General features: G+C 40.6%; 3 protein-coding genes across 7 annotated transcripts in view; 2 read left to right on the forward strand and 1 right to left on the reverse strand.

Annotated features, from left to right (window-relative positions):
- The window catches only part of LOC144034834 (proton myo-inositol cotransporter-like), a 48,331-nt gene extending 45,884 nt beyond the window's left edge, over positions 1 to 2,447 (forward strand). For all 3 annotated transcript variants that reach the window (XM_077543908.1, XM_077543909.1, XM_077543910.1), the window contains exon 10: positions 696 to 2,447. In XM_077543908.1, coding sequence (XP_077400034.1) covers positions 696 to 922 — 227 coding nt within the window. In that variant the 3' untranslated portion in view covers positions 923 to 2,447. The remainder of the gene's footprint in view (positions 1 to 695) is intronic.
- redic1 (regulator of DNA class I crossover intermediates 1) lies at positions 2,441 to 6,977 on the reverse strand. 2 transcript variants are annotated; one of them, XM_077543912.1, is made up of 15 exons: positions 6,105 to 6,977; positions 5,993 to 6,032; positions 5,769 to 5,916; positions 5,514 to 5,643; positions 5,159 to 5,213; positions 4,552 to 4,654; positions 4,388 to 4,476; positions 4,235 to 4,329; positions 4,014 to 4,168; positions 3,866 to 3,938; positions 3,776 to 3,809; positions 3,504 to 3,528; positions 3,337 to 3,422; positions 2,831 to 3,161; positions 2,441 to 2,693 (listed from the first exon to the last, which is right to left on the reverse strand). In XM_077543912.1, the coding sequence occupies exons 1-15, from the start codon at positions 6,125 to 6,127 to the stop codon at positions 2,548 to 2,550; spliced, it is 1,533 nt and encodes a 510-aa protein (XP_077400038.1). In that variant the 5' UTR covers positions 6,128 to 6,977; the 3' UTR covers positions 2,441 to 2,547. The 2 variants fall into 2 exon arrangements, with proteins under 2 accessions (XP_077400038.1, XP_077400037.1); XM_077543911.1 differs by having other exon boundaries at positions 2,771 to 3,161.
- On the forward strand, positions 6,491 to 18,567 carry abcd2 (ATP-binding cassette, sub-family D (ALD), member 2). Of its 2 annotated transcripts, none has more exons than XM_077543905.1 (10): positions 6,491 to 7,590; positions 8,234 to 8,414; positions 9,937 to 10,058; positions 11,901 to 12,063; positions 12,159 to 12,253; positions 12,645 to 12,790; positions 15,089 to 15,234; positions 15,425 to 15,509; positions 15,668 to 15,793; positions 15,862 to 18,567. In XM_077543905.1, the coding sequence occupies exons 1-10, from the start codon at positions 6,661 to 6,663 to the stop codon at positions 16,064 to 16,066; spliced, it is 2,199 nt and encodes a 732-aa protein (XP_077400031.1). In that variant the 5' UTR covers positions 6,491 to 6,660; the 3' UTR covers positions 16,067 to 18,567. The 2 variants fall into 2 exon arrangements, with proteins under 2 accessions (XP_077400031.1, XP_077400032.1); XM_077543906.1 differs by having other exon boundaries at positions 9,943 to 10,058.
- Positions 18,568 to 20,374: the final 1,807 nt, after the last annotated feature.

The raw sequence follows: 20,374 nt of genomic DNA on the forward strand, positions 1-20,374 counted from the left end.
ATTATAATTACTATAATAATAATAATTATTATTATTATTATTATTATTTATAAATGAGCTTTTGACTGATGGAAATATATGTACAGCATGTACATGGAACACCTACCTGTGCTTCCCTCCTCCAACAGGAAACAGCAGGATTTTCCTCCTTGCACAAGAAGGAATTAACCTTTCGTGGCACTGACAATTAGTCAATTATTGGAATCATTGAAAGCACATCCTGAGATGTCCTGTGTTTGTCATTGATCTCCAAACACAAGAGAAAAGAAGAAAAAAACTAGCACAGTGCTTTACAGCGTCATTAAAACACAAACATTAAATGGATGGAGGGAGAGAGAGGGAGAGGGGGAGAGAAAGAGAGAGAGAGAGAGAGAAAGAGAGATCCCGACATCCCGCCTTCTGTGATGATCACAACTTTGCATGTTTAATTACACCAGAAAATGTGATTGGGCTTTACAGTGGGGGAAAAAGAGATTGCATCTGCCTCGTTAAACTTCTTTCAGCGTGTTCATTGTACGAGCCGAGTGGAGAATAACTTTTCCCTCTGTCAAGTATTTCGCTGTCTGTCGATTGAGTTGCCCTCAGAATGTATTCCTTTGGGAAGAAACAAGTTCATAGGCAGTGAAGGGTGTGTTGTGGTGTCGGCGTGCTGTGACATTTTGTTCTCCTTTGCTTTTGGCGGCCTGTCCCTGTAGGCGTGTTCTTCCTCTACTGCGGCATGGCCTTCCTGGGCTTCGTCTTCATCTACGGCTGCCTGCCCGAGACCAAAGCTCGGCGCCTGGAGGAGATCGAGGCGCTCTTCGAGAACCAACTGTGCTCGTGCGGCGCGTCCGACTCGGACGAGGGGCGGCAGGTGGAGTACATCCGGGTCAAGGGGTCAAACTACCATCTGTCGGACAACGACGCATCCGACGTTGATTAGACGTTCGCCGGTTATGTTCGGGTGCCCTTGATTTGTTTTAACTGCGAGCTGGGATTTCTGGTTGACCTTGTGAATGTTTTACTTACGCCAAATTTTGAGACAAATCTCAAGCTGTGCGCCACAAATATGTCAAGTGAGGACATCATATGTATAAAACGGTGTGGTGTGTCTCATGAACAAATAATGCTCACAAAGATCACATTGAGGGATAGATAACACATACATCTGGGATGCATTATGATTTATCATTTTGCTCAGGGGTGGGCAAAGTATGGCTCACCAAGTATTTATTTGTTGTCATTTTCCTCAGACACTGGTTCTTTAAAATGTCGTTCTTTTTAAAACTAATTTGGTCATGAAATAATGAAAAAAGAAATGTGACCCTCAGAGCACAATACATTGATTGAAGTTGTAGTAAAGAGCAGGTAACTGTAAATCAACAATATTGTCCTTATCAAGCATTTCCGTTCAAGCTCAGTAGCGTAGCACACGCACCGTCCTTTTAGCTGACAGCTTCTATTTTTACAGAGACATCGTGAGAGTGGGCAGGCAGCTGAAAACGCTAAACTAGTAGCACTGAACAAGCTGCTACTTCCCCAATGTGAGAACGAGCTCATTTCATCTCCTTGGTGTTTCATTTGCCGTGAATGGCAGCAGGCAGTAAAACCTCGTCTACAAGTTGCAGTATGTCATCCGACACTCAAGATAATCGTTGTGCCTGCGTTTTGTGGCCGTTCTCAGTCCAAAAGTTGTATAAGATCCGTTTTTTGTTATGATTATTTGAACTGGTCAGTTGTGATTTGGATTTTCTTTCTTCCACCACAGCCTTATGTACAAACAGATCCAATTTGTGTGATCCTTGTGTCATAATGACCCGTAGGGAGGATTTGGCGTATTCTGTTGTAAAAATGTGAGATTACAACAATTTTGATGGTGAGCATAAATATAAGGAAATAAAACAACTGTACTTAAATCAGTGTTGTCACATTTCAACAGGGATTCAAACTACACTTGCACAATCTAATGGCATCCATACGTCAACAGATGTATTATTGTTTGCATTGGTTAACAACTGAATCATACTGAAAAATGGTTTTAAAATGTTTCTGCTATAAATCTCCTAAACATATTCAGCATTGTCATTCAGTTATGCAAATTATGGCATTACTTATACCATCAAAATGTGTTATGTGGTTTCAAAAAAATGATAATTTCGTACCATGTCCAATTGGTGAGCAAATATTTGCAGTGATTGTTTCAGGCTGCACTTTGTGTCGTGTTCGGCTTTTAGCAGTTGTGAACACTGTCCACACGTTGAACAGTTGTTGCGTATAATGTAGTGTTTCACGTGACTGTGGGTGCGTTTCTACACTTTTCCACCAAGTAGAGGAAGACTGATAGTGATGTATAGTATATTTAATTGTCTGAGCTGTAAAATGTTTTGCTAGAGTTTATATTCTATTACAAAAAAATATGTTTGAGTGTGTGCGTATAAGGGGAAAGAAATAAAGCAGTGAATCAGTAATTCTTTGGTCTTTTATTTTAGTGTTGCCATGACAACGGGAGGTTAACACAAGGCATTCAATTAGAACAACGTGCACAGAACAGGTACATTGTCCTTATCATCATTCCTCCTCCTTTCTCTGCTTGAGCTGGAGCAAAATGTCGTCTATTTCTTGGAGTGTTTCCCCCTCCATGGTGGTGGTGGCGGCGTTGTCCAGCTTTGCTTCATCTGGGGGGTATTGCTCCAGGGGGCTCTGCTGCATGCCTCCTGAGAAGGATGATACATTTACCAACCACAGTCAGTCCCATTTCCCTTACTACTCTCGATACCCCCCAAGACTTCACCTTTATTGATCTTGCTCAATATGTCCTGAAAAGGCATCTGTGAACTCATTCTGCTCTTACTTTGACGATCGGGATTCAAAATGTCTAAAAAGTTGGATTTCTTCTTTCTGTACAGTGTTTGTTTCCTTCCAGTCTCTGGGACTCTTGGAGCTTGTGTGCAGCCAGCGTGCTCCCTGGTGGCTTTCTGCTGTCGTGACACAATAGCTGGCGAGGGTTCCGAGAGCAGGCTGCACTGAGTGGCAACATCGAATTTCTCGGAAGCGCACTCGAGGATGGTTTGAGTTTGGGCATCCCTTTTTTCACTGGCTGCTTTCTTGCATGCACATATCATCTGGCTTTTGGCTGGGTCTCGTCCTTGAGGAATTCTTAACGGATGACAACATTCTTCACCCTAAAAAATAGAGAGAAAAACTGCATCTAATTATTTAATGATTTTAAATGACACAACATAATTGGTATCCAATTATTAAGCTACAGCTCTCATATCCCATTTTGAGAACCGCTGACCCACAGTATGTTATCAGTCAGTTATTACCTAACCAAGCAGTAGCAGGTTGGTAACTTACATCGCTGGAGGCTGAACTCAGGTAACCCCACTTGAAAGAGGAAGTTGGCGAATACCCCTTACAGTTCATTGGGTATTCCGGGCATGCTTGCAGGAGGGAGAACAAACTTCAGTGCATTTGCATAATGGCTGAAAGAAGAAATGTGTGTAATGTGAAGGTGGGCTTACTGAAGTTCAGATTGCAATTGGGATGCTGTGAAGGAATTATGACAGGAATACATTATTCAAGACTTATTACAGTGATACCTTGACTTCATGCTTTAATTCATCCCTGCACTAAAACCAGAAAATGCCAGCACAAAACAAACAACATGAACTGAATGTGGCCGAATGTTGTGAAGTTTGGCTGCTGCACCCATAAATCATGGTACCATTATATTAAGAGTTAACTGCTTTTGTTGTTATAGTTTGCCACTGGGTGGCAGTGTTGCTTAGCTTACCTGCACTCCAGCGGACTGCGGCTCAGGGACAGTTCTGGACAAAACAAATGTTAGACGTGAACACACCTGTGGTTGGATCATGTTACCTACTGTGGGGCTGAAGCTTGGACTGAAGTTTCCTCCTTGAGGAATATCTTCATTTTTTCACTCCCGAAATGACAAGCTAAATAAAGGGTTAAGAAGGGTTATTAACCTCTCTTTGCCACAAAAGTTATGACAATTTTTGCTGGATTTTTACCATCAGTTTCATATTCATCACAAGTAAATCCCTTGAAGATGTTGTCTTCAAACTTCTGCTCGCTCCCTGTCTGGTTTAGAGTGAAGTCCAGGGTAGGCTCAGGTTGAGACAGGCTCAGGAAGATGTCTTCAGATCTTGGGTGATGAGTGGCTGCACTGTAGGCACAAAAATATCAGTCACTCTTATTTCACATGGGTCTTAAGTGGTCAAATTGTTCTCACTCTGGAGTTCCAAAGAGTGCTGCTGCTTGTGTGACCGGGTTAGAAGACCAGACGATGTCTTCTGGCAACCCTCTGGGCTCACAAAACGGCTGAAACTACAGTCAATGATGAGCAAATGCTATACAATGGTCGTTTGTGATGTATTCAAGCTACCGTGCTATGATCCAGACCCGATGTGTCCCAAGGTGGAGGGAACCAGTCAGGAAGTGGCTGGCTGTGCCCTCCCTGCTGAAAGATTCTCCCTACAAAGATGAATCCAACGTGTCATTTCTGTTTTCACCATTGTTAAAATACTGTTAAAATACTGAGACACGCACCTGAGGAGGACGAGGATGAGAAGGGGCTGTGGTGTTCCGCTTTAGGAGGCACGTAGTTGGCTACGCTGTTGTCTGAGAAGGAGCACTCCGCAACTGGTGACAGCTTAGGACAGAAACACATTTTTGAGTATGTTCTTCCCTCAGCAATCAAATTAGTTGACTTCTTTTGACAATACAGAATCTTATTCGCGGCCACTTTTCTGTTGGGGAGTTCTGTGTAAATTGCCTATAGATGGCACATGATGGCGGCAAAGCACTCTTTTCAAAACGGAAAAGGCTATAGCCCAACTAAATGAAGCTCATCCATTTATTTTCATGTGGTTCTTTAGCCCCAATATGCCACAAATGGGCACCAAACTATTATTTTTATATGTGACATTTCTTTGGCCTGAGCACAAGAATAGTATTAAAAAATAAATTAAAAAATTGCCAAAATGATCCTTATTTGTGATGGAAAAAGTTCCTCTCTGGATTATTTTGTTTACTTTGCTGTACAATTAACTGCACAGAAATTTCTGGGCATCTTTAAAATTTGCTGTTTTCCTTGTAAAGACCAGCACTCACTGTCAAATGCCTCCTTTTCCCCTTTTATAGCTTTGTTACTTACTTGCCGCATCTTGAAGGCTTGTGGGATAATCTGTTTCGTCCTACCACTTTGACCACTAAAACAACAAAGCAGCAATCAAGGTTTTCAATGTGATTGGGCAGCATTTCATTCTGATTAAATCATTATTAACAGAAGTCAGGGACTTTGTGGCCCTGAAATGGTGCAAACAGTTACTTTGGAAGCCAATAACTAAATTGTCCCAAGGGACCAAAGTGAACTCCTACTGCTAGAATCTAGGGCAAAGGTGTCTAACTTAAGATTTCACATCTACAGTATGCACATTCAATGTTGCAACCTTTCATCTAGTAAAATTATGTGGTCCGTGATGAAAACAACTGTCACCCCTTTGTTCTACCTGCATTGAGGTTGGCTCTCAACCAGAATCAGCTCGGATGGAGAGCCGGGACTCATTGGGAGTACCAAGGGGTTGGCACTCCGCTTCTTCCTTCCTCCTTTGGAACCCAGAACTGATACTGAGGGAGGATCTGAAAGACATAATAGCATAGACCAGTACAGTCTACTAATATGTGTGTTCATACATACAGTATAGCTGTATAGTATAGTACATGTTGACAAAAGATTAGAAAATTCTTATTTATGGGTATATTACCTTTAAGCTCTTTCTTTGCAGCTATCTGGTTGACCACAAACATTGTCAAAAGGTCCATATTGGCTAAGGAACTGACTTGAGATGAGGAAGGTGTGGCAACTTCTATGTTTTTCAATTTATTTTGCATTTTCCTCTTTTCAAAGAATTCCTACCATGGGGAAAGACACAAAAATAACGTTAAGATAAACTGAAAATATGTCAAATATGTCAATGTGTTGTCTTACCCGCTGTTTTCTTGTATCATTTTTCATCATAAGTCGGTTCCTGGACGGAAAGGCACGTTTAGCACGACATGCTAAGCTAATACAGTTTTAATTAAACATTATTTAAACTTACCTCGACCCGCCAACCCAGTTCATTTTAAACAAAATAGTCAGCAAAAATGTCGAAAATGTTTGGTTGGTGTTTTTTTGCACTGCTAGCTTACTTAACTAGTTTGACATTGATAAAACTGACCGCTGACAACTGCACTCATACAAGTTCAGAACTGTAAATGAACACGTTAATAATTTAATATGATAGAACATTAACACGTTTGTATATATATAATGTAAATAAATATCCGTTTATATCTACGCTATAAAACAGAGTAGGTCGCATTTAAATGCAGGCGGAAGTCATGTGGGCCACATTCAAAGAAAAGATGCTTTGTCATGTAAACACATACACATTCATTTTGGGAAGTAGATACTTTATTTTGAAAAGTAAACCCGGAAGTGTAATATTTCGCCTCAGTGCGGGGTTAAGCTCCAGAGCAGGATGTAGCGGTACGTCTTTGGACCGTTTTTTATGCATCATCGCGGCCGTCTCCCTCCTCACGTCGACGCTGTGAGTGGATTTAGGGTGATGGGCGTTTGGGGGACCGCCATAAAAGCCGACTAACGTACTAAAAATGTCCAACATCCTCAATGCGGCGGCAAAAGTCAAATGGGACCGCACGGCTGTAGCCAGGCGAGCCGTGTTCCTGGCGGCTGCTGCCTACGGCGTCAAAACGCTCTACCCGGTTATTTGCAGGCAACTCTGCAAAAAACAAGGCGACACACGGGCTGAAAACGGGTCGTCTGTATGTTCGTTAAAATCCCGCATAGACGCTGCGAATCCATCAAAGGCGTCCCCCGGGGTCAACGCCGAATTCTTCAAGCAGATCTTGGAACTTGCAAAAATCCTGTTCCCCAAGCTTCTGTCCAAGGAGCTCGCTTTGCTCTCCTTGCACTCTGTGGCCCTGATCTCCAGGACCTTCCTGTCCATCTACGTGGCCAGCTTGGACGGCAAAATAGTGAAGACCATCGTGGAGAAGCAACCGAGGAGCTTCATCATCCAGCTCATCAAATGGCTCCTCATCGCCATCCCTGCCACGTTTGTCAACAGTGTCATCCGCTTCTTGGAGTGCAAGCTGGCCCTAGCCTTCCGCACCCGCCTGGTGAACCATGCCTACCGGACCTACTTCACGAACCAGACCTACTACAGAGTCAGCAACATGGACGGGAGGTTGGCCAACCCGGACCAGTCCCTCACGGAGGACGTGCTGATGTTCTCCCAGTCGGTGGCCCATCTCTACTCTAACCTTACTAAGCCCATCCTGGACGTGATGCTCACCTCCTACACGCTCATCCAGACCGCTCGGTCCCGGGGCGCTAATGCCAGCGGGCCCACGCTGCTGGCTGGCCTGGTGGTCTTCGCCACCGCCAAGGTCCTCCGTGCGTGCTCGCCTAAATTTGGGAAGCTGGTGGCCGAGGAGGCGCACTGGAAGGGATACTTGCGCTACGTGCACTCCAGGATCATCTCCAACGCGGAGGAAATCGCCTTCTATAGGGGACACAAGGTATGTCCAAGTATTGTGTATTGTACAAGTGTTCTACCTTTAGGAGGACTTGGAACCAATTAGACATCATGGCTAAACAGGGTTTAGCAAGGTTAAACCTTGCTGGAGCCAGAACGGAACCCCACCAGTTTCGTATGCCCATTCACGAACCCTAAAAATATTTTTTTTGGGGGGAGGGGGGGTTGCTAGATAGCTTGTTGCTGGTCTAGAATTGCATTGCAATTCATCACTCAACTCATCTCTATGCTTATTGAGCACTCAAAAAGGAACCCAGGGGCAGCAGATACAACAGCAAAGGCCCCAGAATTGAACCTTGTGGAGCACCATACGTTGCGTTTTACATGTGAATTCATATTGCACATTTTCGTCCCGACTACTTTTTATAAAACAAGACAAAAGTTTTTTTTATTCCTAAAAAGTCTATTTATTATTATTGTAAGCCACTGTCATGAGTTTAAACATTAAAATTGCACTAAAATATAGTCACCCAAAAAAAGTGAATAGAAATTATGATTCAGTTAAAATATATTTCTTATGTTAGTAAGTTAAAGTTGAAAGACAAAACATAAGACTAATGCAAATGTATTGAACAAACAAAGTTTTCTCCTTTCAAGTGCCGGACTGTGGATTGCGTCCCCGACAGGTGGAGATGCGCCAGCTCCAGAAGTGCTACCGTGCCCTGACCGAGCAGATGAACCTGATCCTCAACAAACGCCTGTGGTACATCATGATCGAGCAGTTCCTCATGAAGTACGTGTGGAGCGGTTGCGGCCTCGTCATGGTGGCCGTGCCCATCATCACCGCCACTGGATTCGCCGACAGCGGTAATGAAAATATCATCTGAGCGGTTTAGAAAAATAATCTTTTTTTCCCCAAAATTGTGATTTAATATGCGATTAATTTTTTCATGGTCCTCTTCTCGTGTTTTTTTTATTTTATAAAAGCAATACTGTATAACAGATTAATTTAAATGAACTATGAGTTAACATGAAAGACAGTTAATTTATCTACTTGAATTAGAGTTGTTAATTTGGACATGCAGTTAGAGTTGGGAAAAAAGGCGACCAAATCGGATAAGTTGAAAAATAGGTCGATTAAAAATGTCTGCCTCGAAGGTCCGCCGGAAATTTGTTTGTGCCGCTGTCCACGTTTCTACACAGACCTTTTTTTTTTTTTGCAAATGCACGCAGTGGGCAGGAAGTTATTGGCTAACAGGCAGCTTCACTCGTTTACTCGTGAACAATTGTTGATGTATCATCTGAAACTGACGTTTTTGGTGGAGGTTTTCATGCTTGCCAGATGCACCACACCAGCATCTACCGAAATTCAAACACAATCTGCTTCTTCCTCTGGTCGTTGAATCGCTGGAGGCTGATGTCTGTGGATCTCACTCTGCTTCATCTATCCTTCCTTTCTTTCCTCAGTCTTTCCTTTGGTCTCTTGAGGTCTCCCTAATTTGTTGGAATTTGGATGTTTCTGGGGTTGGTGAAAGATTCTGGTTTGTAACCCGGTGGGAAGTAGGTGATGTCTGGTCGGTGCTGGATTTCACTTTTCTTTCTTTTCTTTGATCCTTCCTCGGGTCTCCTGAAAACTTCACGACTCTAGCGGGATTATGTAGTATTTGGTTTAAATGAAGGTTATGGAATTTTTAATAGGTTTTAGGTGAATTAATGAGCACACACACTCATGCACATACTCACGTACATACAAAAAAAGGGGAAAAAGAGAGAGAGAGCAATGATGATGACATGTCGAATCTGTAAGATTACCGAATTAACAATACTGAGCTCTCTAGAATTTTTTTTAAAAAATGTAAGTAAATATAATGATGCATGTATGAACTAAATGGTAGTTCATGTTTGTTTACCTTAAATGGCAATTGCTAGCGCGCTAATGCCAATCGTGATTTCTAACTGTTTAGCATAGGCAAATGTTGGTGTTTAATAATGCGCAGGCTTAAAAATATTAAGAATTAGTAGTTATATCCACTGAATTCAACTTCTGTAGATCATGTATGTGTGAACTAAATGGTGGTTAATGTTTGCTTTAAATGGTAATCACTAGCACGCTAATGTTAATCGTGATTGCTAGGCTAATTTTCTTGGTGTTTAATAATGCAAATGTACAAAAGATAATAAATAATGAGTTGTTATATCCACTCAATTCAACTCACATTCAACCTTAGTGGATTAACAAAAAAAAGCAACAACAAAAAATATGGTTACTCGATTATTCAGTGGGGTAATTGATAGGATAATCGATATTAAAAAGATTTGATAAGTGACAGGCCTACTTACAGTCTTTTAAGCGCTCACTACGAACTCTCACAAACATTTGGTTTTCCAGAAACAGCTGATGGTCACCCACATCGGATGGTGAGCGAGAGGACGGAGGCGTTCACCATCGCCCGGAACCTGTTGGCGTCAGGAGCCGACGCCATCGAGAGGATCATGTCCTCCTACAAAGAGGTGACGGCCTTATTTGCAGATTTTTTAATCCAAATCTTAGACTTCACACAAAAAAGATGTGATCATGATGTCATGGCATCACCAGATGAATTCCGGTCTCGAGCGCCCTCTCGTCAACATTTTTCATCGGCTCTGATTATATGGTGTGAGAGTGCAGCTGATAGGCAGCAAGCCCTTGCTTGTACTTACAAGATGACATTCTTCAGACATACTCACACCCACAAACACAACGGCTTTCTTATGTAAAGGTGCGTGTCTGGATGAGTGGTCAGATGGCAAGTACCGACAAAATGGAGTCATTTCATTTTAAGAGAACAACTTCATTCAGATCAATTGAATAGCCAATGTGCTGCTCTCTCTAGTGTGACCTTTATGTGGCTACTTGATCTTCAAAGTGTGATGCAGAAAAACTTAGGCACAGGATTGAAATTGTTTTCCTTATTTGACTGGCCGCTGCTCCTTTTCTCGGGCTTAACCTCACTGTGAATAATCCTCCATCTGTTGATCTTTGAGCCTGCATCGCTCTCGTTCACTCTCATGCACTCTCGGCACGATTAACAAATGTAGATTCCCGATATATGGCAGATGAGTGTCATGTTTCATCATGGTTATGTCCATCTTGAGTCATCCGCCCCCTACGTGGCATCTGTAAAGTCCCAGATCTTGTTTAGAAGAGAATCAAGCTGAGTCAACAGCCTGTGGCGTCTTGCTGCATGCAGCTGACATGGCACTAATAAGAGAAAAGAATGGATGTCTGCTGGAAGTGCCCAGCAGAAACAACCATTTGGGGAATATTTAACAAAAACATCGTTTTTTTTATTTCATTAATTTGTGTTATAAAATAATACACCCTAACCCCAATATCCTTAAACCAGTGTGGAAAATCTAACACAATATGCCAATTCTAGTCAAATGTAGCATATTTATAGTAAAATATTTTTACAGACAGCATTCAAGTCATAATCATATTTAGTGCTAATGTTAATAATAATGTGTCCTGCTATGCAGTTGGAAAAATTAAACTGTCCTCACAGTAGATCATCATATATTTAAATACAAATGCAATTGATATGTACTATAGATTTTAAAATGAGTTTAACTATTATTTGAATGAGATTTATATTGTTATATTTATTCCATTCAACTTAGGAAATAAAAATAAGATTTTTTTATTTTGTTTTATTCAACTTATTTGAATAACATACGTTTATTTGCATTAAATTGATTTAAATATTTTTTTTAAGAATGAAATTAAAACATATACTGTATAATATTGTAAAATAAATAAAAAAAACAATTTACTAACACATATGTACATGAAAATACTTTGGCCTGACCGGCATGGACATTTTGAGGCCAATGCCAATTCTGGTATTTGGCATAATAAGTTTCTGATAATTGATTAATCAGCCGATTAATACAAAAAAAATACAGTCTATATATAATGGATGAAATAACATCTTTTTTGGTAGACCATCGCTTACAACAATAATTATATGATTGACTGTTTTACAATTAAAAAAGAAAAAAGAAAAAAAAGCAATCTGCAAAAAAATTGGCTGATTTTCAAAGGGCTAATATGGGCCGATGAATATCCTGGGCGCTAGAAACGAATATTTATCGAATTCCATTTTATTTTAAAGAAAATAAAAGTATGACTTCATGAAATGTTATTTACATAATACGGCTTTTTATTTAATTGATGTATTTCCCAGATTTCTTGCAGTACCTAACCTACAAAAAGTAATCCATGAATTTGAACTTTGTGAGCTGTGGGTCATACTAATATTTACTAGAAAACGGCCATTAACCTCCTCCTCCTCCACCCACTATGTGGGACAGGTCACCGAGCTAGCGGGCTACACGGCGCGGGTCCACAACATGTTTGTGGTGTTCGAGGACGTCCAAAGGGGCGTCTACAAGCGTTCGCCGCTGACCGCCGCCAACAGTGAAGAGAAGAAAAGCAAGCCAGAGATGCACATTGATGGACCGCTGGAGATTAAGGGTACATCCTCCATTGCCTACAACATATCCACATCAAATCTCTCTAAAAAGGGATTATTTAAACTCGGATTTTCTTGACCCTTATTCTCATGTTAGGTGAAGTGATCGATGTGGACAACGGTATTGTGTGCGAACACGTCCCTATTATAACACCCAATGGGGACGTAGTGGTGTCCAGCCTCAATGTTAAGGTGAGATTGGAGAATAGTCACATGCGTCACCATGAACCATAACGCTTACTTGAATTAAAACACCCCATGTTAGGGATAAACACTTAATTAATTTTAAATCAGTATCACATTCTAGTAGAATAATACAATTTTCAAATCACTATTTAAAAAAGAAAAAACTTCTGTATTTAGTTTGGTCTGTATTTGTGTTTTATATATACTGTACACTGCATTTTTGGGACTAATAACATTTTATTGGTTGTGTTGGTTCAAAAATACATGCCAAAAGGAGCCTGTTGCATGTGAAATAGTAATCGCAATATTGTGGGGTTAAAAAATGGATATGGTTCCGCTCTCCTCCACACCCTTCTACATGAATATGCAGACTATTAATACATGTTTTGCCATTCAGGTGGAAGAAGGCATGCACCTATTGATCACGGGCCCCAACGGCTGCGGTAAAAGCTCCCTCTTCCGCATCCTCAGCGGTTTGTGGCCCGTGTACGGCGGGCGTCTCTACAAACCCTCCCCTCAGCACATGTTCTACATCCCGCAGAGGTACACACACACACACACACACACACACGTTTGTTTTACTAATGTGACTGATGCGTATAGTAGGGGTGTGAATTGCCTAGTACCTGGCGATTCAGGTCACGATTCGATTTGATACCGATTAATCCCGATACGAATCTATAAATTGATTATTGCGATTTTTTTTTTAACTCAAATTTAGAAAATACAAATCAGTAAACTTGTGCATGTACACTGTAAGATTTGTATGAAAATGTATTTATCTGAAAATTCTGGTTTGCCGTCTGTTTCATGTTTGAACAGCACTGAAATAAAATATTAAGGCTTAATGTGCCATTAACATAACATTCTTCCATGCTTAATGTGTAAATCCTAACCTTAAGTTAGACGTTTTGTTGAATATTCCCATAAAAAATTGATCCGGCCGCATACTGAATCCATTCGAGAATTGCGCACTGTAATATCGCGATATATTGCCGAATCATTTTTTTTCTAACACCCGTAGCGTATAGTAAGAATCGGTGGGGACGGGTTACTAATAAGCCATGGCTTGTACCCGCCAGCCCTTCTTTCGGCTGTCAATGTTGCAAATGATATTATGTGATCGATGTAACCTGTAATAATGTGTCCAAAAGGAAAAACTGAATAAAACAACACAAACAAAACTATCTTTGCGGGGCCATCCCATTGACATAATGCATTTCCTAGACTCTTCCCCTAACCCCAACCATCAAAAATGATTGCCTATTCCTTACCCTGACCTCAACCATAACCCAATTCAAACCTAAACTCTAAAACCAAGTCTTGACCCTCAAAAGGAGGTTTAAGCTTGTGGGGGCCAGCAAATTGGATCCACAAGGACGGGTGGGTCCCACAACTATGTGAAATCCCGGAATGTTGGCCCCATTATGTAACAAAAACAAGACCAACCACGCACCCCTGTATTCCACAGCACTTACCATTATCACCACATTGTTTGACCGGCCTCGTGGTCTGTAATCGAATCCATTGTAACAAGAGCTTTGAAATAAATATTGAACTACTTGAAGGTAGTCAGTCATTAGATAAATCGTGTTGGCACATTGTGTAATTATGACACCTTTTGTATGATTGTATGCATTTTTCCCAGCTATGTGGGTGAATGAGACATTTCATAAAAGATGAAAGCCATTTATCTTTTATGCTTTGAAGCTCTGCTAAGCTGCAAGAGACAAGTCACTACAATGTTTACTTAAATGAAGTGGAATTTTTCATCTTAAAATGAATACAAATCTTTTATAAATCCACACAGCGCAAGGTCGCTTGCTCTGGCATTGGTTAAAAGGGAAAATGTCATTTTAACCAGACCCACATGGAGTGCTAAATAATTTATATATAAGTGAGATAGCCACCTGGCAGCTGCGCCAGTATTGTTTACAGTAAATTACAAAGGGGGTTGTTCCTTTAAGTCAGTGGTTGTAAATCTGGGTTTGATGGAACCCCAGGGGTTTGGCACAGGTCAAGACACACACGCTTCTGCTGTTTTGTATGTGCTGCCCCTGGCTGCCATCTTAAAGTGCCACTGCTCTGTTTAACTTGAGTCCACGTATTCCCCAGAAATATTGTGAAAGTTAACCCCTGAAAATTGAATTCTGACCAAATAAGTAAAGTCAAATGTTCCTGTTTCCTTGTTGCTGCAGTGTCAAAGCAGGCATATTTAGCTGATAAGAAGCTTTATTGAGTAAATCCCCCAAATAGAATTCACCATTGTCCTGATTCTAGTCTTACTTTTTTTTGTAATGAACTTTTTATTGGTTTCTTTACAACAAAATAACAAACAGAAAAACAAAAACATTTAAATCACATTCCATATGTGCAAAACACTTGTTCTTAATGCAAACTGAAGCACATACACATGCATATTCACAAGTAACTTATCTCTGTGTGAAACTATAGAACAAATAGGGAGTGATCTCTTTTTCTGCCTTAATCAGTCATTGTCCAAATTAAAGTCAGGTCTGAAAGGTTTAACCAAATTAACCCACTTCTCCCAGCAGGAAATAAATTGTCCACTTCTATGATTGACGTATGCCGTTATTTTCTCCATTTTGTAGAAGACCATGGTAATGTCCATCCACCCATTCAGTGTTGTGCTTCCTTGTTAGGGCCTTTTTACTAGCAACAAACAAAATGTTGACCAATTGTTGGTCTTCTTTGCTCTTTTTTTTTTTTTTTTACCCAATCCTGAGGGATATATCCAAACTACAAAAACTTAATCTCGAAGATTATTGCACATTTAAATCTCGATTTACTTTTTGTATGAAATTGACTGGTGTCATCCAGGCCCTACATGTCTATGGGCTCTCTGCGGGACCAGGTAATCTATCCCGATTCGGCGGACGACATGGCCGCCAGAGGCCTCAGCGACAAGGACCTGGAGGCCATCTTGGACATCGTCAACCTCAACCACATTGTCACAAGAGAAGGAGGTAATTAAGGGACCGCCAATTGCTGGGAACATTGCGCGGCTTAGTGCTGCTGGAGGGTTTAACTCAAGTGTGACTAAAGTCCTTGTTCAGTGATGCAATACTAAGGACAAAGTGGCCCATTTTAATGGTAGACTTGAAGAATTCTCTAACAAAAATGGCTTGTCGTCGTTGTCGTCTTTTCCACCTTGAGGCTGGGATGCTGAGCTGGATTGGAAGGACGTGTTGTCCGGAGGCGAGAAGCAACGGATGGGCATGGCTCGCATGTTTTACCACAAGTAAGGACGCCGTTAATTATCCTTTCTTATTGGTCATTAGAAACTTTGAGCTGTTGTGTTTAAAAGCTGCTTTGGAGTTGAATTCACGTTTTGCTGCCGGTGTGTGTGTGTGTACAATTTGGCAACGCAAGTGTATCTTTCCTGTGTGTGCGCGTCAGGCCGAAATACGCCCTTTTAGACGAGTGCACCAGCGCCGTGAGCATCGACGTGGAGGGCAAAATTTTCCAGGCCGCCAAAGACGCCGGCATCTCCCTGCTGTCCATCACGCACAGACCCTCGCTGTGGTAAACAGACGTCGACTTTCTGCCCCGTTGCCAGTCCAGTCACACGTCCGTCTCGCATCTCTTGGCAGGAAGTACCACACGCACTTGCTGCAGTTCGACGGCGAGGGCGGCTGGCGCTTCGAGCAGCTGGACACGGCCACGCGCCTTTCACTCACCGAAGAGAAGCAGAGGCTGGAGAGCCAGCTGGCCGGCATCCCCGAGATGCAGCAGCGCCTCAACGAGCTCTGCAAGATCCTGGGCGACGACTCGGTGCTCAGAACCGACGACGAGTGAGGGACGGACGGGACGGAGTTTGGTGTTCTCCGTCGACTCGCTCTCTCTCGGCCGCTCCATTTTCAACTTCTTTTTTTTTTACATGAACAAAGTCGTTTTTGATCAAAAAGCCAGCCAGGGGTTCTCAAACTGAAGGAACACCTTATCATCCGAACGACAATTAAACATTACTATCATGTAAATGCCATAAGAATTCAAAAGTTAGGATAAATTAATATTTTTAGAGTATTAAAAAATGGCATCTTCACAACAAAGATCCATTGAATAGTCCCAATCTTTCAAGAATAGTTTTTTCCAAGATAGTTATATTATTATGTTAAAATGTTTAACATTCAACAAGTGAGATTTCACCCTTTATTATGAAAAAGACACATACAGTATACACGTATATCTGTATACATGAGTATATTTATTCATGTATGCATAATTTTTATACAAATATCCGTACCACGAACATCAAAAATCCAAAAGCAATTGATGCCCACCCAAAAAGATGTGCAATTGCCCTTAGATGCCACAAGATGGCGACCATGCACTTTTTTTCAAAGGCTATGGCCTAATAAAAGGACAGTCCTCCCTTCACGTCAGAATCGGTTCACGACCCCCCGCCACAAGATGGCACCAAAGCAATATTTTACATTAGACATGATTTTGGCCTGAGCACAAAAGCAATGCGTTTTTCATTGAATAACAAAGGATAGGTTCATGAAGGCAAACTTGTGATTGCCGAACAGCAAATATGCATGAATTTATTTAAAAATACACCTTTTGTTGTCTGTAAAAATAGAAGTTCATTTCTGTGACAATACGTCGTGTGTTCTAAAATAATGATTTTATTCGTGCAGGGATGTCAGATATATGTGATTTATTAGTCACAATTACATCAGCACTTTTAATTGAGCAAAAGCTAAGGTAGGGAGGAGTAATTAATTATGTCTGTTTAGCATTCCCAATATGTAGGTATGTATTTTTTTTTTCAATGATATGACATAATTTTATTGCAGTTTTGTGGACCCCAGCTTATGGCTTGTTGACTCCCGGGTCACCACAATCCCAGTTTGAGAACCACTCCGCCTTTAAGCAACAGAAACGAGCACAGCTAAGAGTAAGGACGATGTTTTTCTCAATCGATGTTTTGTTTGAACGTAGCACTTTACTTGTTTTATGAAGTACAGTATACCAATATATTTTAAGCAGTCGTTTTCACGCTGTACACTGCTCTGTGTGGAATTCTACCGAGCTCAAGTTTACCATTTCTTTCTTCTTCCACTTCATGCCTTCTTTGTGCAGAATCCCCACGGCCCTGTTATTTTTCTGCTTTACACCCCCGCAGCGCACGCACACAAAAGCCATCTCAAATCCATTATTGGTGTTATTAATAACGCTGGTCTGACCCCAGATCGGAGGGCTTTTTGGTTTACTGAACAAACACGATGCGCGAAAGAGGAGGTCCAGTTTACAAAGTAGATCATGTGACCACCAATTGAAGACTACTATTCTTTATGAGGTGGAAGCTGCTTACAAAAAGAAGCTCTAAAGTAATGAGAATTTTTTAAGTTAACAATTCACTATTTTTTCTAACTTAATTTTATTTTATTTTTTTTTACTTCATCTATTAGCCCATGGTCCGTTTTTCAAAATCAAAGTTTGCCCACCTCTGTTGCTGCAATTTCCAGAAGGCTTCTGGTGCTGCTACATGCCAGGGACACAAACTCTCATTTAGAAGAGTGACATAAAACAAAAGCGTGTTATAGTAATAATGCCATATTGCTAGTTCCGACGGACAATCAGTCGCATCCTGAATTCAGTTTTGATTTGAAACCTGTGAATTGAAGAAAAACTGTAAATGCTGCCCTGCTCAGGATCTTGGCTGCTAGTTAAGTTGCCCACAAAATGTGACTTTTATTGGCGTTTTAATGCCACTATGTGATTGTATGAGGGTGTGTTCTTTTTTTTTTTAAGCAGCTCCGTTCATTTGCTAAAGCATCAGACAACTATATTGCCACGACAACAAGAACCACACATCTTAGACTCTGCCGACAGGAGGGTGCGCGTGCCTCTAAATGACACAGTGTCTGGATGCTGACTGAACACGAGTGTTTCAGCACTTTTAATCTAATTGGGAAGGGTGGGGGGAAGTAAATTAATATAAAGAGTTACCTTTTTATTCCTGCCATTAATTGTAAAGAGGTGATGTTTTATTGTACGGAACCTCACTGTTTTTTATCCCTTTAGAAGGCGGGCCATAACAATAGTGTTGCAGATAGCTTCATCCCCTTTACAAGTTTATGATTGAATGTATTCTATTCAAATTCCTAATGAATACAGATTAGTGTTTGTTAACCGTGCATGTAGTGTTAATTTGGTGGATTCATGAATTGGGATTGTCCATCCAGTTTACATCCTGATCATACTCTCGTGCATGTGTTGCAATTTACGTGTTTTCATCTTAAACATGAGCAAAATATTTTCTTGTCAATAAAACAATTTGCTGCAAATAACTCGTGTTGTTGCTCATTTTTAGCTTTGCCGTAGTAAGTACAGTGCTCAGCATAAATGAGTACACCCCCTTCATAAAATTAAACTTTAAACAATATGTCAATGAAGACAAAAATAATTTCCAAAATGATGACCAGACTAAATTTATATAACATCTGTTTAACTTATAAAATGAAAGTAAAGTTCATAATATAAATTACAGAACAAAATTTTCAGTTTTACTCAAATTAGATTGATGCAAAAATGATTACACCCCACAGAACGTGTCTGGAGCAAAGACCAAAAAGCCCAAATTTTAGACTAGATACGTCTAGTTGAGTCTCATAATTCATTACACAAGCAGACAGTTGACTATAAATGGGGTGTTACTTCGAGAAAACAGTTTCCCATTTCATGCTGTTGGTAATGGCACCACATGGAAGAGAAATATCACAAGATCTGAAAAAGAAAATAATTTCTTTAAACAGCAAAGTTGAAGGCTACAAGAAAATCCCCAAAGTTTTACTTATCAGTCAGAATACAGTAGTAAAAGTGGCACAAAAATGTAAAAAAAAAAAAGATGGAACTGCAACCATCTCACAGAGATCTCCAGGTCGTCCATGGATGTTAACAACTCAACAGCAGCATGACATGTAAGTTCACTGCAGTTATCTAAGGAAATAGAAAGCCAAACTGGGGTGACTATTTCCCGTGACACAATACGGCGTACACTGCAGAGGAATAGCATGCATGGGTGCCGTCCATGGAGGAAGCCTCTCATAAAACCCAGGCTCAAAAAAGTGCGCCTTGAGTTGGCCAGGGTCCATGCTGACAAAGATGAAGACTACTGGGACTCTATACTCTAGGGTGATTTGACCAAGATAAATGTTTTTGGAACTGATGACAATGATCCTAAGCACACATCTAAGGCCACTGTCGGATTTCTGAAGAAGAACCGGGTAAAAGTGATTCAGTGTCCAAGTATGTTTCCTGATCTGAACCCAATTGAACACCTATGGGGAATTCTAAAGAGGAAGTTGAGCATCACTCTCCATCCAGCATCCAGTCTCTAAAAGAGGCCATTCTTGAAGAATGGAAAAAGATTGATGCAACAAAATGTTGCCAGCTTGTTCATTTCCTGCCTAGAAGCTGTGCTGTGATCGCGGAGGCCATACAAAGTACTAGATTTAGTCATTTTTGTTGAGGGGTGTACTAATTTTTGCATCACCATTATTTTAATTTATGTTATTAACCTTACTTTCATGTTATAAGTTAACTATATATATATAACCAGATATATACTAAACTTGTTCTTGCCAACATTTTGGAAATTGTTTTTGTATTCATTGAGATATTGTTTATAATGTTACTTTTCAAAGGGGGTGTACTCATTTACGCTGAGCACTGTAAGTATGTGTTTTTATTCCATGAAATGTTTTACATGGATGTAGTTGACTAATTGGTCCACACGGTGGTAGCATAGACTACAAAAGCAGGTTCATTTACATGTTTTTTTTTTTTAAATCACATGCTCGATTTAAAGTTTTATTTTAAAAATAAATAGTTGTGAATTAATTTAGTTAACATATATAAGGAAAATCTTTAGTCCACATTACTTGAGTTAACATTGTAGATAGTCGTATGTCCTTATTTTTATTTTTGTTATCAGTTTTTAATGGCCTCGGTAGTTCAATATAGAAACCGGTTTCCGTCTGTAGAAAAATGGAAAAGTAGATGAAAAAACTCAACCCATCATATTTTATCGATATCACGTGATAACAAGATATGGCTATGATACCCCCCCCCCCCTCCCCACACACACACACACAT

Source organism: Vanacampus margaritifer, chromosome 15, assembly GCF_051991255.1.
Source record: "Vanacampus margaritifer isolate UIUO_Vmar chromosome 15, RoL_Vmar_1.0, whole genome shotgun sequence".
In the NCBI taxonomy this organism is placed as follows: domain Eukaryota; kingdom Metazoa; phylum Chordata; class Actinopteri; order Syngnathiformes; family Syngnathidae; genus Vanacampus; species Vanacampus margaritifer.